A 16,953-nucleotide genomic window follows, 5' to 3' on the forward strand; every position below is an offset into this window, starting at 1 on the left:
AACACTAGAAAACATCATGGCCACGAGACGCCAGTGAAAACTAGAAAACATCATGGCCACGAGACGCCAGTGAAAACTAGAAAACATCATGGCCACGAGACGCCAGTGAAAACTAGAAAACATCATGGCCACGAGACGCCAGTGAAAACTAGAAAACATCATGGCCACGAGACGCCAGTGAAAACTAGAAAACATCATGGAGACGAGACGCCAGTGAAAACTAGAAAACATCATGACCACGAGACGCCGGTGAAAACTAGAAAACATCATGGCCACGAGACGCCAGTGAAAACTAGAAAACATCATGGAGACGAGACGCCAGTGAACACTAGAAAACATCATGGAGACGAGACGCCAGTGAAAACTAGAAAACATCATGGCCACGAGACGCCAGTGAAAACTAGAAAACATCATGGCGACGAGACGCCAGTGAAAACTAGAAAACATCATGGCCACGAGACGCCAGTGAAAACTAGAAAACATCATGGAGACGAGACGCCAGTGAAAACTAGAAAACATCATGGAGACGAGACGCCAGTGAAAACTAGAAAACATCATGGCCACGAGACGCCAGTGAAAACTAGAAAACATCATGGCCACGAGACGCCAGTGAAAACTAGAAAACATCATGGAGACGAGACGCCAGTGAAAACGTTTCGGTTACTAACGTAACCTCGGTTCCCTAAGATGAGGGAACGAGTATTGCGTTTTGCTAAAACGCTATGGGGGAATTCCTTTCCTTGAGATATTGAAGCAAATTTTTATCCAAAAATACCTTCTATACGCAGTGCAGCTGCACAACTCTCAGCAGGAAGCAGCTGCGTGCTGATTGGCTGTGCCGCTGCAACTGCAGCAACCTATAGCGAGACCGTGGGGCGGGACGGACCAATCAGGTCCTTCCAAACTCCCGCCACAAGGGGCAACATAATTTGCATAGCCTAGGGTATATAAGACCCACTCTCGCAAGGTTAGTCAGGTTAATCGACTGAAGCGACTCCTGAGCAAGTGAGCAAGCACGGCAAGCAAAACGCAATACTCGTTCCCTCATCTTAGGGAACCGAGGTTATGTTAGTAACCGAAACGTTCCCTTACGAAAGTACTCTCGTATTGCGTTTTGCTAAAACGCTATGGGGGACCAATGCAAAACGCCGTGCTTGCTTAACGGCTCTAAAGCCGACGACACCAAACCCAGGCCAACCTAGGTGGGCCCGTAGTATGATATCAATAATTCAGAATGGGCCAGACCTGAGTCGGGTCCTCATGAGAATGAACACGATATTCGTGCAATAAAGTATAGACCAGACATAATCGGGTCAGGAATAATGAGTGGCCAGACACTTCGGGCCGTATAAGGAATATGCTTATGACTTATACAATATTCAACCCAGGCCGGACTTATCGAGCCTTAAGGGGTTAATCTGTTCATACAGCAAGAAGCCCAGCTTGTAAAGCCGGAACATCTAAATTATAGAATCTGATAAAAGTGGACGGGGAGGCCCAGCCTGCCGCCGCACAGATATCATTCAGAGAAATGCCAGTAGACCAAGCCCACGAAGAGGCCATGCCTCTAGTAGAATGGGCTTTAATGCCTAAAGGGCAGCCGAGATCTTTAGACTCATAGGCCAGTGAGATAGCATCCACTATCCACCGTGACAGGGTCTGCTTTGTAACCGCGCACCCTCGGGTGCGTCCGCCAAAGCATACAAAGAGCTGTTCAGTTTGCCTGTAAGCAGCGGAACGCTCTATGTATATTCTCAGCGCTCTGACAGGACAGAGCAAATTAGCATCTATTTCATCTGACTGTGATGAAAGTGCCGAAAGTGAAATAACCTGTGCTCTGAACGGAGTTGAAAGCACTTTAGGTACATATCCATGTCTTGGTTTGAGGACGACTTTGGAGTCGTTTGGCCCAAATTCCAGACACGAGGCGCTCACAGAGAGCGCGTGCAGATCACCCACTCGCTTAACTGATGCAATCGCTAGCAGAAAAGCGGTCTTTAGTGACAGGAGCTTTAAGCTCACAGAATGCAGAGGCTCAAATGCAGAGTTCTTCATGGCATCCAGGACCGTGGACAGGTCCCATATAGGGACTCAAGGGGGGCGAGGTGGGTGAAGCCTTCTAGCCCCTTTAAGGAAGCGAACAATGAGATCGCTCTTTCCTAGTGACAGTCCGTTCACTTTAATGTGATACGCTGCTATAGCAGCCACATAAACTTTGAGCGTGGAGGGGGAACGACCCGCGTCCAGAAGCTCTTGTAAAAATGTAAGCACCTCTGACACTGCACAATCATGTGGGGTCAGACTTCGCGCTTTACACCAGTCTGAAAAGACTGACCATTTGCCTGAATAGAGCCGCCTAGTTGTGGGGGCTCTAGCTTCAGTAATAGTGTTCATTATGCTTTCAGAAAGGTTCTCATGTACCCGTTGATGGGCCAAACATGAAGCGCCCATAGATCGGGACGGGGATGCCAGATCTGCCGTTCCGCCTTTATGAGGAGATCTCTCCTCAGCGGGATCGGCCACGGAGCTGCATCTGACATCTGACTCAGCAGTGAGAACCAAGGTTGATTTCTCCAAAGCGGGGCTATTAAAAGCACAGCGCATTTGCTCTCCCTGATCCTCTCTATGACCTGAGGTAACATTGAGATTGGGGGAAACGCATAAAGAGGAAGGTTGGGCCATTCGTGGGCCAACGCATCCTCGTGCTTGGAGAAATATATTCGGCATTGAGCATTGTCTTTTGAGGCGAAAAGATCCACTTTTGCCTCTCCAAACTTGCCCCAAATTATCTGAATTATATTTGGGTGAAGAGACCACTCTGCCGGGGACACTTTGCCCCTGGACAGCATGTCCGGACCCAAATTCAGAATGCCTGGCACGTGAGTCGCTCTCAGCGAGCTCAGATTGTGCTCTGCCCATATTAGGGCTTCTTCCGCCATTGAGTGCAGATCGATAGATCTCAGACCGCCTTGGCGATTTATATAGGCTACCACCGACCTGCTGTCCGTTCGGATCAGGACATGGTGGTATTTTATGTACGGAAGGAAAGCTCTTAGCGATATCGTGACCGCTTTCATCTCTAGACAGTTTATATGAAGGCTCTTCTCCGAGTCTGACCAGAGACCGGAGATCGGCCTGCCCTCGTGAAGGGCTCCCCAACCTAGGTTGGATGCATCTGTCGAGATAACTTTCCACTTCGTAACAGTGCCCAAACTCACGCCCGTCTTGTACCAGACGGGATTTTTCCAAGGAGCCAGAGCTAACACACAGCTGTGGTCTACCTTGATTTGCAATCGGCCCGAAAGCCATGCGTGAGCTGGAACGCGGCGATTCAGCCAGTGCTGTAGGGGGCGCATGCGCAACAGACCCAGTCTGAGAACTGGCGCCGCCGAGGCCATGAAACCCAACATCCTCTGAAAGTGTTTGAGAGGAATGTGTGCACCGGACCTGAGGGAAACCGCTCGGTTCCGAACAGAGAGCGCGCGCTGTGACGTCAGCCGCGCGCTCATCTGCATTGAGTCCAATACTGTTCCCAGAAACGAAACTTTCTGTGTGGGAGACAATAAACTCTTTGCCACATTGATTCTGAGTCCCAAGCATTGTAAATGGTTGAGAAGCCAAGATCTGTGGTTTAATAACTGTATCTCTGACTGAGCTATTATGAGCCAGTCGTCGAGATAGTTGAGAATTCTCATTCCCCGAAGCCTCAGCGGGGTTAGCGCCGCTTCCATGCACTTTGTAAACGTGCGAGGGGCTAGAGATAGACCAAAAGGTAGCACCTTGTATTGGTATGCTTTCCCCTCGAAGGCGAATCTCAAGAATGGCCTGTGATGGGGGGCTATTTGTATGTGAAAATAGGCATCCTCTAGATCCACAGTGAAAAACCAATCTCCCGGGCGAATGTGCGCGAGGATTTGTTTCATTCTCAACATTCTGAACGGGCGCCTCATAAGGGCTTTGTTCAGATGTCTGAGATCTAGGATGGGTCTTAGACCACCGTCCTTTTTTGGTACAAGGAAGTAACGGCTGTAAAAGCCTGACTCGCTCTGTGAGGGGTGTACGGCTTCTACCGCTCCCTTTATTAACAGTTTTGATATCTCGGTTCGAAGCACGTGACTTTTGTCGCTTCTCACCGTTGTCTCTTCCATGGCGCGAAAGCGCGGTGGTCTGCGAGCAAACTGTAGCGAGTAACCTCGTTCTATTATGTTCAACACCCATTTCGAAATGCCGGGAATGGCCCGCCAGGCCTCGGCCTTCGAAGCCAGGGGCTGAATTAATCTGTGGGGCGAGTCGCTGAGTAACAGGGACTCGGTGGCCCGATAACCTTGCGCTAAGCTGGCGCTTATGAGGGAATTGTTTCCCGCCGCCTGAGTGCAGGGGGCCGGGGGACATAGAGGATTGGTGCTTGTGTACAGGCGAGCGCGCTTGAGTGCGGGCTCGTTGACTGTGAGAATAATGTTTCCAGCCACCTGAGTGCAGGGGGCTGGGGAACATGGGGGAGTGCTTGAGTGTAGGGGTACATGCTTTAATGCTGGCACACTGCCTACAGAGAAAAAGCTCTTTTTGTGACTCATATGGGTCGCCGTGAAAACGGCGTTTGTGTACAGGCGAGCGCGCTTGCTTGCGGGCTCGTTGGCTGTGAATGTGGCGTTCCCAGCCGCCTTGAAGGGAGCTGGGGAACGTTTTGGAAGAGAGCGAGGCGGTGCACCGGCCGAAGCGGGCACTATCCGCCTTCTCTTCATACCTCTGGCTAGGACGGCTTCGGAGGCTCAGGTTTCGACACATTGCTGGGTCGTGGACCTCGACGCTCCGGCGGTCTGCTGCGGCTCGTAGAGCGGGAACGCTGACCGGGCTTGGAAGCCGCGTGAGGGTGGCGAGCTGAAGGCGGCGCCTTGGCGGGCTGGGCTGGTCCAGCCTTAGCTTGACGGCTAGCGGAGGAGCTGGAACGCTTGGGCAGGAAATGTCGCATTGCCTGCGAAGTTTTCTGTGCCTCAGTGAAGCGCTCTGTGAACCCAACCACGGCGGAACCAAACAATCCTGAAGGCGAAATGGGCGCGTCCAGGAAAGCGGTCTTGTCCGCGTCCTTCATCTCCGTTAAGTTAAGCCATAAATGGCGCTCCAACACCGTCAGGCTGGCCATGCATCTGCCGATCGCCTGAGCATTGGCCTTGGTGGCGCCGCGCAGATCCTTCAGAGCCTCGTTATCAGGAACAGACTCGTCCAGGGAACGGAGGAGTTTGGCCTGGAAGACTTGAAGAACCGCCATGGAGTGTAGCGCTGACGCCGCCTGGCCGGCGGAGGCGAATGCTCGACCGGCGAGGCTGGACGTAGTGCGGCAGGCCTTGGAAGGGTGCACGGTCTTTGACTGCCATCCTCTGGCGGAGGGCGGGCAAAGGTGTGCAGCGACAGCCTCCTCGAGGGGAGGAAGGGCTTGATATCCTTTTTTCTGAGCGCCATTGACTACCGAGAGCGCTGGAGAAAAAGAGGATCTGGCGCGAGATGAAAATGGCGCCTTCCACGATTTTGTTAGCTCCTCGTGGACTTCTGGAAAGAAGGGAGCGGGTCTTTGAGCGGTAGGTTGACGGCGGTTCTCGAAATACCACTCATCCAGACGGCTTCTCGTGGGCTCCTCGGGCTGAGACCAGTCAATGCCGAGGTCGTCCACGGCCTTGGTGAGCAAGCGCATAAGCTCAGCGTCGACTGAGGTTATGACGCCGCTAGCCGTCCGCGTCGAAGTGGCGTGCTCCGAGGCGGCGTCCGACCACCCGCTCCCGGATGCAGCAAGGGAAAGGCTGTCATCCTCTTCCTCCTCCGGTCCGCCGAACGAAACAGCAGCAGCCGCCATGCGAGGGGAGCTGTGCTGCTCGTCGGCGAACAACACGGGCGATGGCGAGGCACGCGGGGACATGCCCGGCGTGTGCTCGTCAGAGCGCTCCGGTGGCCTCTGGTCGCGACGTTTTTTCTTCCGTGGCTCTAGAGGCTGGGAGCACGGGACGGGATCCGAGTCGAAGCTGGCGAGCCGAGCCCGAAGGGTCTGCAGCGCCAGCTCGTCGCACTCAGGGCAGCCGCCCTGGTTGAGTGCAGCCTGCGTGTGGTCTCGTCCGAGACATGACACGCAGATGATGTGCCGATCCTCGTCCGCGATGAAACCTCTGCACGAGGCGCAGGAACGAGACATTTGCATCAACGTCTCGGCTCTTTTTGAATGTTTTAGAAAACAGAAGGTATAAAGGATATGGTGCCGGATGGCGCAGCTGGAAGGCAGGCTGAAGGCGGAGAATCCGACGTCCTCAGGTTGCGTGTTCAGCTGGGTGCGTGTCGACGGCAGGCTTCGATCCGGAGCTCAACGATTGCAAGTCGCTGAAGAAGAATTAATCTGACTAACCTTGCGAGAGTGGGTCTTATATACCCTAGGCTATGCAAATTATGTTGCCCCTTGTGGCGGGAGTTTGGAAGGACCTGATTGGTCCGTCCCGCCCCACGGTCTCGCTATAGGTTGCTGCAGTTGCAGCGGCACAGCCAATCAGCACGCAGCTGCTTCCTGCTGAGAGTTGTGCAGCTGCACTGCGTATAGAAGGTATTTTTGGATAAAAATTTGCTTCAATATCTCGAGGAAAGGAATTCCCCCATAGCGTTTTAGCAAAACGCAATACGAGAGTACTCTCGTAAGGGAACATCATGGCCACGAGACGCCAGTGAAAACTAGAAAACATCATGGCCACGAGACGCCAGTGAAAACTAGAAAACATCATGGCCACGAGACGCCAGTGAAAACTAGAAAACATCATGGAGACGAGACACCAGTGAAAACTAGAAAACATCATGGAGACGAGACGCCAGTGAAAACTAGAAAACATCATGGCGACGAGACACCAGTGAAAACTAGAAAACATCATGGAGACGAGACACCAGTGAAAACTAGAAAACATCATGGAGACGAGACGCCAGTGAAAACTAGAAAACATCATGGAGACGAGACGCCAGTGAAAACTAGAAAACATCATGGAGACGAGACGCCAGTGAAAACTAGAAAACATCATGGCCACGAGACGCCAGTGAAAACTAGAAAACATCATGGAGACGAGACGCCAGTGAAAACTAGAAAACATCATGGCCACGAGACGCCAGTGAAAACTAGAAAACATCATGGCCAAAAGCAAACTTTTTTCATCTGCCCAAGGATGAGCATTTGAAGACTAAGTGGCTTGAAGACAAACCATACATCGTCGCGATTGAGTGTTTATTAGTCGTCAAATGTATGTTTGGCGATCTCAGGAAGCTTTTATTATGGACTTCTATTATGGCACATGGTTCTTCTTCGTCTGTGTGTATCATATATGGACTACATGTGCACAGAGCGCCCTCCGGCTGCCAGGATGAGCTGAAAACAACACATAAGAGACTCAATCGCTCATGATTAGGCTACATCTGCGCATTTTGAGGAAGTATTGAATAAAAAATACTCCTCTGTTTAGAAATTTGACACAGACATATGAGAATCCATCAATATTTCTCCTCATCTGCACACTTTTGAACTAAAAGCCCTGAGGGATGTTGATTTGTTGCGAGTCTTCGTGAGGAGAATAGAGGAGTTTTTTTATGAATGAGATCAGCTGAGGCTCATATTACAATCAAACGGTACCGACGCGGTTTTCATATTCATAACTCCTGACACATATTAACAAATTACTGTCACTATAAGACTTTGATGGGCGTTCCGTTTCCGAAAATATCTGCACAGACTAAACCAATCACAACTGACTGGGTCATCGGACCAATCAGCGCAGATTAGCGTCACGTAAAGGCGGGTTTTGAAAAGTGAATCACTAAAGGAATCATTTGAGAATCGCTGTCAAAACAGGTAAAAATAAATGCATATTATAAGAAAACTAAAGTCTTTTTTGCCATTGCATGCATGCAAAACTGTTGTTGGGGACTTCTAAAACAATATTTGGAACATTTTAAATGCCATAATAGGTGCTCTTTAAAGGTGAGGGTTTGGCTACCCAATAGCCCCACTGCTGGTCATTCCAAAGTAGCTAAAGTTTTATTATATTACTTACCAATTTATTCTAACCATTGATACAACCATACTTGATTTTTACCTGCTGTCAACTACATTTAACACTCAATATTTACTAAGTAACTTACTGCTCATTTATTCTACAATCAGGTAAAATGTGTATTTTGGTGCAACAGGCTCCAGAAGAGGCTGATGTGAAATGCATTTATAAAACATCCCTGTGGCTTCACCTGTGTGATGGCGTAGTTCTTGTTCTCCCAGATCTTCTTGGCCTCGGAGCGCTCTCTCTTGTTCAGGACGGACGGGTTGGGCGTCTCTTGACCCTCGCGAGCAGTTCTCAGTTTGGAGACCAAACCCCACAGACGGGCCTGCCATCGCAACACTCCTGGGATGGCATCAGCTACACACACACACACACACACACACAAATAAAGCATGATGTTAAAACAGAACAGCATGTTGGGATGGAGGTGCTGTCAGTACGGGATGGCCGGATCAGGGATATGGCCGTTCACACAGGATGTGTGTAAGTGCTAAGACAGCTTGATGGAGGTGCGTTCATTAACTCCCATACACTGCCACTAATGTTTAGTTGAAGAATAAGATGCACATGATTCTCTTTTTAACTCAACATCAGGGCCTGTATTCATAAAGAGTCCTCTCAGAAAACTCCTAATTTAGCTTAAAAACGTTTTACGTAGGAGTCTTAGCTTAAGAGCTATTCAGGTCCGATCTGAGAGCAACTCTGAGCAAGGAAAATACAAAAACTTTTATCTCAGTGAAGAGGCGGGGCTGACCCCGTTGCTACGTATGACAGTCTTTTGAAGACTGTGATTGGTTGGTTGTCCAAAAAGGGGAAAAAAGGAGCTCTTTTAAGTATAGGGTCTATTCTAAGCCTTCACTTTGAAATTACAAGCGCAAATTGTCCTATTGTACCGTTCTCTCTCACTCACACACACACACACACACACTATATATATGTAAATAAATCCTTTTATTATTTACCATGCTGTTAATTTCCTATAAGGTATTTGATTGGCTTAGAACTATAAATATTGTTCAACTCTTTCCAATTCCACTGATTGCTGGCATGTCTATTTAATTGGAGGTTTGAAAGTTTGGTTTAATGCAACAAACATGATCCCTGCACGATCTAATCTATAGCGTCTTATTAAGTCACTGTCATCCATCATCTGCAACACATTTCTTCTCCCTCTTCGTCTTTCTGCCATTTTCTCCGCTGCTAAAGAAACTCTTAAGCCTCTTAAAAGTCCTCGTCCGTGCTCCTAACAAATTTGACCTTAAGACGTCTTTTAAGGGTTAAGATGTTTTCTGAATTACTTTTTTCTTTACTAGGATTTCTTAGTTAATTTTAAGAGTAAACGCCCACATTTCTAAGAATTTTCTTGGAATTTTGTCACTAGGAGCGACTCTTTGCATTAAGATTCTTTATGAATACGGGCCCTGGATTGTAGGTTGTATTTTCTACGAATAAAAGTGAAAATATAGGTAAGTCCTATGGGGTTTTCACCATTTGTAATAGAATTTTTTCCTTCACTAGTTCATTTTCATAATAAATTATTAAGTCTCTCAAATATCATAACATCTGCATGCATAGTAATAAATTAATGTAAAACACTTCTGAGAGGGACACACAATTAAAAATCATTCAATATAGAAGAAATAAATATGTAAATCAAGTAAATATGTTGAAATTTTTTAAAACAAGCATTAAAATAAGAAAAAACAGCTAAAAATCCAAACGTAAACTGACATATTTTCTTAATTAATAATGTTATTCCGAACAGCTGTCTTTCTCTGATAAGAATGAAGGATTCCAAGATCTTGGAAAACCAGGATATATAAGGGAATTTTAAAAGTGTGATTTCTAGACCTGGAAAAATAAATAAATTAATAAATTATATATATATATATATATATATAGACCCTGAGCTTTGACCCTGAGCTGTTCTCACCACCATTTGAGGGAGACGAGAACGCACTACCTGGATCATTGATTAGAACATTTACTTATAAAAAAAAAACCGGCCTGATGGAAGTGTTGATAAGCGCTGTCCAGGAGTTAACGTTAATCCAGAGGTGCGACCTAGCACGTCCCGTGATACCATAATATATTATCATTTTCCAGGTCTAGAAATGTATATATTTGAAAATTAAAAGGAATTTCAATGAGTAGGATATAGATTTTTGGATTAATGTCAAGCTTTAAAATATTTTATCGGGTCAATAATAAAAATACAAATAATAACAACAACATTTAATCAGTTAAAAATGTAATATAATTAAAAATATGTAGTCATGGAAATTAATGAAATCATTAAAAAGCAACAGAAATTTAAATAATGATTATTTGATAAGGTAGAAATGGCTTATTCTGAGTCAATAATAATAATAGTAAATCAATAATCACAAGAGAGTGAACTTCTTAAAAAACTGAAAACTTCTGGAATTAGGGAAACAACCATTATTTTATTAAATTATTTGAATATAAATATAATATTTATAGTGCTGGGAATCGATAAAAAAAATTAACTAATTAATCGCATTTTTTCTGTAATTAATCGCAAGTTTTTAATATTTTACGTTTTTAATATTTTGATATTGTAATAATTTCAGTTACTCTCCAAATTAATGTAGAAACAATTTAAAGACAGTATATTTTAAATATGTGTTGTAATGGCATGTTTTTATGAATGAAGGCCAGTATCACTGATACTAAAGTCTCTATTATACATTAATGACGTTACATTACAGTATAACTGAAAGCTCCCAATTTCAACATTTATTAGTCTTTAAAAAAAAACTTTTAATTTAAGTGAACTTAAAACAATCTTTACATAAACACATTATAATAAATGTTATTTTTACCTGTGGCCTTCCCTGTTAAACATATACAGAAATGTAATAGTTATCAAACACCTTTCTTAACTTCATAAATAATAAATGTAATATAGATTTATCATCATTAAAGCTACACTTTTCTCTTCAGTGCTCCTGTCACTTTAAGAACAGCCACAGCCGAACATGACGCAGATCTCACGCATCTCATTTCACAACTCTCACAACTCTTTAAGTTCATTTAAGACGTTATTTGACTAATTTAAGACTCCTAATATGAGAATACTCAAAATTCTCTGTGTTGTTGTTATTGCTTGTTCAAGAGCAAAAGAGAACTCGATGTGAGCATCCGTCTCACACGTCGAGTGTGTGTCAGTGTGTGTGTGTGTGTGTGTGTCAGAGTGTCCCTCGATTAGCTGACTTAAGATGTAGCCACACAGACAGGACACACACACACACACACACACACACACACACACACACACACACACACACACACACACACACACACACACACACACACACACACACACACACACACACACACACACACACACACACACACACACACACACACACACACACACACACACACACACACACACACTGCCCCTGCCCCTAAACCTAGCCCTCACAGGAGACTGTGCAGTTCACTTTCTGTGAAAAAAAACTTGTTCTGTGTGATTTATAAGCATTTTGAAAAGTGAGGACATGGGGAACGTCCTCATATTTCACCCTCTTTTTGTAATACCTATGTCATACCCATGTCATTATACACATTTGTGTCCTGATATTTCACAAAAACATGCCCCCCCCCACACACACACACACACACACACACACACACACACACACACAGACAGGACACACACATACACACACACACACACACACAGGACACTGACACACACACACACACACACACACACACACACACACACACACACACACACACAGACAGGACACACACACACACACACAGACACACAGACAGGACACACACACACACACACACACACACACACACACACACACACACACACACACACAGACAGGACACACACACACACACACACACACACACACAGACAGGACACACACACACACACACACAAACAGGACATTGACATACAGCGCGTTCTCGTGTCTTGCCGCGCTTGGAAGCATTTGCATGAATAAGAGCATGATCATATAATGTAACGCTAGGCAAAAATTTATATAAAATAAATATTATATTAATATAAATATTTTTAATGCGTTAAGCTGAAAAAATTAATCGCCCGCGTTAATTTGCCCAGCCCTAAATATTTATAGTAAAAATAACTATCTAATTACCTCAAATGTAATATAATTGAGAGTGTTGTGTGCACTCACTCTTGACGTCCCACAGGATGTCCTGCTCAGGGGGAGCGGCGTACAGGAGGTAGAGGCGCATGGTGTCCATGCCGTACTGCTGCACCACCTCCTGCGGGTCCAGCCCGTTGTGTTTGGATTTACTCATCTTCTCCCATGTGACCTGCAGTCGGCTCCCGGTGTCCCTCTGAACGGGCTCTGGACCTGCCAGAGAGAACAGAGTGTGTTTGATCAGGGGTCCTGTATTATGCCTTTTCTATATTCATATAGTTTGTTGTGAACTTCTGTTGTTTCTTGAAGTAGAGACCAGGAGACGTCGGGATCAAAACAGAAGTGATTCTTTTAATGAGAACTCTCTATGATTTAACAGTACAAAATAATGCAATTTATCTACATTTTAGGGGGAGGGGTTATACAGCAGAGGAGGAGACACTCTGAACAATACAATGCAAATGTTGTGTAGGTAAAGGACACACCCTACTATCAAATCCCTACCAGTCCCATTGAATCAGCATAACTATTCGCATGCTGATACTGGCCAGGAACTCCAATTCCAAGAGCCATCCCAGAGCCATTAAAGACAAAAGGGGCAACATCTGGGCCCTCAGTGATCTGACTCATTTAAAACAGAGAAAACAGGTCTGGCAGGAAAGTTAGTTAACATTAGTTAATGTATTAACTAACATGAACTAACCATGAGCAGTACATTTGTTACTGTTTTTGTTCATCTTTGTTAACGTTAGTTAATATGAATCCAGCTGTTCATGGTTTGTTCATGTTAGTTCACACTGCATTAACTAATGTTAACGAGATTTTAATAATGCATTAGTAAATGTTGAAATTAACATTAACAAAGATTAATAAACGCTTTATAAGTGCAGTTCATTATTAGTTCATGTTAACTAATTACCATTATTCTAAAGTGTTACCGAAATGTGTCTTGGGCATCAAATCCTCATATTAGAATGATTTCTGAAGGATCATGTGACACTGAAGACTGGAGTAATGATGCTGAAAATACAGCTTTGATCACAGGAATACATTACATATTAATATTACATTTATAAATTGTAATAGTATTTCACAATATTACAGTTTATACTGTATTTTTGATCAAATAAACGCAGCCTAGGTGAGCAGAAGAGACTTTGTTAAAAAACATGTAAAAATCTTACCGACCCCAAACTTGTGAATGTGAGTGTGTGTTTGCGAGCTGCTCCTGTATTAAGCGCCTGTGATCGGACACTCAGGATGGGGTTTGCTGTGATCTGGCATGTCTGAACCCTCGGGAAGACACACAGCTGTGTTTACTGTAAAGAGCGTTTCTCCTCTACAGTGTTTACACACACACGCATTAGAAAACCATCATTGCATCATCGATCGCAGAAATTACAGCCGTTTTTGGGAGCCAGATTCAGATGCTCCTGCAAGTCTGTTTACCTTGTTGCCTGGCAACATAAAAAAAAGACCATTTTAGATGCAATATTCACCGAAAGCATCACAGGAAGTGAGTGAGAAATGTGAGATGCTAGTGACTCATGTGTTTTACACATTAAAATGGCACAAGCTGTCCCACAGTTTGACACTTCAGGCTGATCTGCTGGAGTCAGAGCGCACATATTTGTATCGACTAGTAAACTTTTTTCAGGTTTGTTCAGCTAATGCACTTAATAAGGTCTTAATAGGGCTGAAGGCAGGCTTCCATTCCCATAGTTAGTTATTCCGAAACGATATATTCCCCTTTATTATCAGATTTATATGTAGTTTCCTCTTAAACCGTTTCAGAGTCCTAGGGCCCTATCATACACCCGGCTCAATGTGACGCCAGGCGCGACGTTTTTAGTTTTTTACTAGTTTCAGCCTGACGCAGTTTTCATTTTCACTTCCAGCTCCACATTGTTTAACCCTCTGGTGCTCTTCATTTAGGGGTTGCATTGGTTGTCTTCCCGGTCATAAGTGACCGGACACCTAAAAATGAAACTTCCTCCACCCCAGTAAAACCAATGCAATTTATTTTTCTTCAATAATATTTTTTCTATTTTCTTTTGTATTTTGAAATGATTTGATGGTACTAATTATTATTATTTATGCAATAATTATGGTCTATTTTTGCCATTGAAAATGATTATTTTTTTTTTTTTAAACAGTATTTCAGGTTAAAATAAAGTAGATTAGCGCCCTCTTTTGGAATTATGTAAGAAAACATGCATCCATGTGTGTAAACACTAGAGGTCTCAATGGAGAGGCTTGTGAATTCACTAGGTCTCTTTTGAACACATTTAATGATTTTTTTTTTAGATGGAATTGAATATATATTAAAAAGATCTCAAAGACTTTTTATTATAAAGTTTTAGATTTTTGTTTGTTTGTTAGAAATAGTGATTTAAAGTGATTATAACACTTTAAGATGTGATTTAAAAAAAATCTAAATGTGGTTCATAGGTTCAGTGGTTCCTAGGTGTGTGTGTGTATAAGTGGACTGGTAATCCCTACGTTATGGGGACAAAATGTCCCCAATATCCGAAATCCTCATCCTTGTGGGGACATTTTTAGGTCCCCATGAGGAAAACATCTTATAAATCAGACTAAGTGATGTTTTTTTAAAATGTAAAAATGCAGAATGTCTCCTGTGATGGGTAGGTTTAGGGGCAGGGGCAGGGGCAGGGGCAGTGTGTGTGTGTGTGTGTGTGTGTGTGTGTGTGTGTGTGTGTGTGTGTGTGTGTGATGGGTAGGTTTAGGGGCAGTGTGTGTGTGTGTGTGTGTGTGTGTGTGATGGGTAGGTTTAGGGGCAGGGGCAGTGTGTGTGTGTGTGTGTGTGTGTGTGTGTGTGTGTGTGTGTGTGTGTGTGTGTGTGTGATGGGTAGGTTTAGGGGCAGGGGCAGTGTGTGTGTGTGTGTGTGTGTGTGTGTGATGGGTAGGTTTAGGGGCAGGGGCAGTGTGTGTGTGTGTGTGTGTGTGTGTGATGGGTAGGTTTAGGGGCAGGGGCAGTGTGTGTGTGTGTGTGTGTGTGTGTGTGATGGGTAGGTTTAGGGGCAGGGGCAGTGTGTGTGTGTGTGTGTGATGGGTAGGTTTAGGGGCAGGGGCAGTGTGTGTGTGTGTGTGTGTGTGTGTGTGTGTGATGGGTAGGTTTAGGGGCAGGGGCAGTGTGTGTGTGTGTGTGTGTGTGTGATGGGTAGGTTTAGGGGCAGGGGCAGTGTGTGTGTGTGTGTGTGATGGGTAGGTTTAGGGGCAGGGGCAGGGGCAGTGTGTGTGTGTGTGTGTGTGATGGGTAGGTTTAGGGGCGGGGCAGTGTAGGGGGATAGAATGTACAGTATGTACGGTATAAAAACCATTACGCCTATGGAAAGTCCCCATAAAACATGAAAACCCAACATGTGTGTGCGTGTGTGTGTGTGTGTGTGTCAATATCACACTCTTGATGTTTTAGAGTGTCACCCCTTTACTGCTGTGTACTTTTTCAGCATTGTGGCCGATTTGTAGATTGTACACACAAATATTCGGTGAATTTTTGTGTTTTTGCCAATTTTCCATTCATTTCCTATGGTCGGTCATTTATGACCGAAGACAATGAGCGCTACTTTTTTTTTTACGACCAATTAGCAATGTCGAATCATGACCCCAATGTTTTTGTGTGTTTACATACCTAATGCTAGAAAAGTCACCAAGTTTCATATCATTCCGATGAAGCTGTGATTTTCAAAAGTTCAAAATATTTAGGGTTAAATAGCAAATGCACATCTGTTGGCCCATGGGCGTCTGGTCTGAACACCAGGTGTGTTCAGGAGCATTGTTGGTGTGTTGCTATTTTGAGGAACTGAAAAAGACTGCGCCATTGACCAACACAAACCTGCTCTAAAGTCAACAGCGCAGTATATGTGTGTTATTTAAAGGGCGTGTTAGTAATATGAGCCTATATTACTAACACTCTGCTTATTATTACACACACAGGAACGTGCAGCAGCTCACACACATGTTTATATTAAAAATAAAAGGATTCCTCTCTGGAGAAGCGTTCAGTCTTTCCTCCATGTAAATAGTGAATCCGCCATGGTGCGAGCGCAGCTGGCTTTTAAAGGGAATGGGAGATGAGACTCTTTATTGAACGTTACGCCCAAAACACACCCATGACTTATTAAGAGACTAGGGACAGCCCTTCTGGACCATGTGCCGGGCACACAGACCGTTTTTTCCATCGTTAAACTAGCAAAAGTGAATTCGGATGCGCTCAGATCGTTAAAATAGGGCCAAAAGATTCAATTCTGAGCCAAAAGAAACTCCAACATGGATTCATGAATCCAATACTAACACGAGCACTGATGGCAATAATATACTGGACTTTTTTATATCCTCATTTATATCCTCTAGTCTCTCACACACACCTGTGAAATCAATGTCCTCTTTCTTCAGGTACTGTCCGGTCTCTGCCACCCTGAAGGTCTGTCCCTTTATTAGACCCTGTACCAGCAGCTTTCTGAAGGGCTCCCTGAAAACAAGGAAGAGAACGGACGCCTGTTTAATGGACACACAACCTGCCATATGAAGTAAAAAAGCACAGAGCTTTGTGCATGAAATCAAAACTGACCACATTTACTTACTTAAAGGAATAGTTCACCCAAAACAAAAAAATCCTGATTATTTACTCACCTCAAGACCATCCAAGATGTATAATTCTATCTCTTAAAACTCTTTGTGCCTTAAAATAGCTTGAATGTAACTCT

At 44.6% G+C, this 16,953-nt stretch overlaps 1 protein-coding gene across 1 annotated transcript in view; it reads right to left on the reverse strand.

Moving 5' to 3' along the window:
- lars2 (leucyl-tRNA synthetase 2, mitochondrial) overlaps positions 1-16,953 on the reverse strand; it is a 192,980-nt gene that overhangs the window by 34,239 nt on the left and 141,788 nt on the right. Inside the window, exons 15-17 of the mRNA XM_079836140.1 lie at positions 16,615-16,718; positions 12,257-12,439; positions 8,254-8,423 (exon numbers count right to left, since the gene is read on the reverse strand). Coding sequence (XP_079692266.1) covers positions 8,254-8,423; positions 12,257-12,439; positions 16,615-16,718 — 457 coding nt within the window. The remainder of the gene's footprint in view (positions 1-8,253; positions 8,424-12,256; positions 12,440-16,614; positions 16,719-16,953) is intronic.

This window comes from Gobio gobio (genome assembly GCF_949357685.1).
Source record: "Gobio gobio genome assembly, chromosome: 15".
Taxonomy (NCBI): Eukaryota; Metazoa; Chordata; class Actinopteri; order Cypriniformes; family Gobionidae; genus Gobio; species Gobio gobio.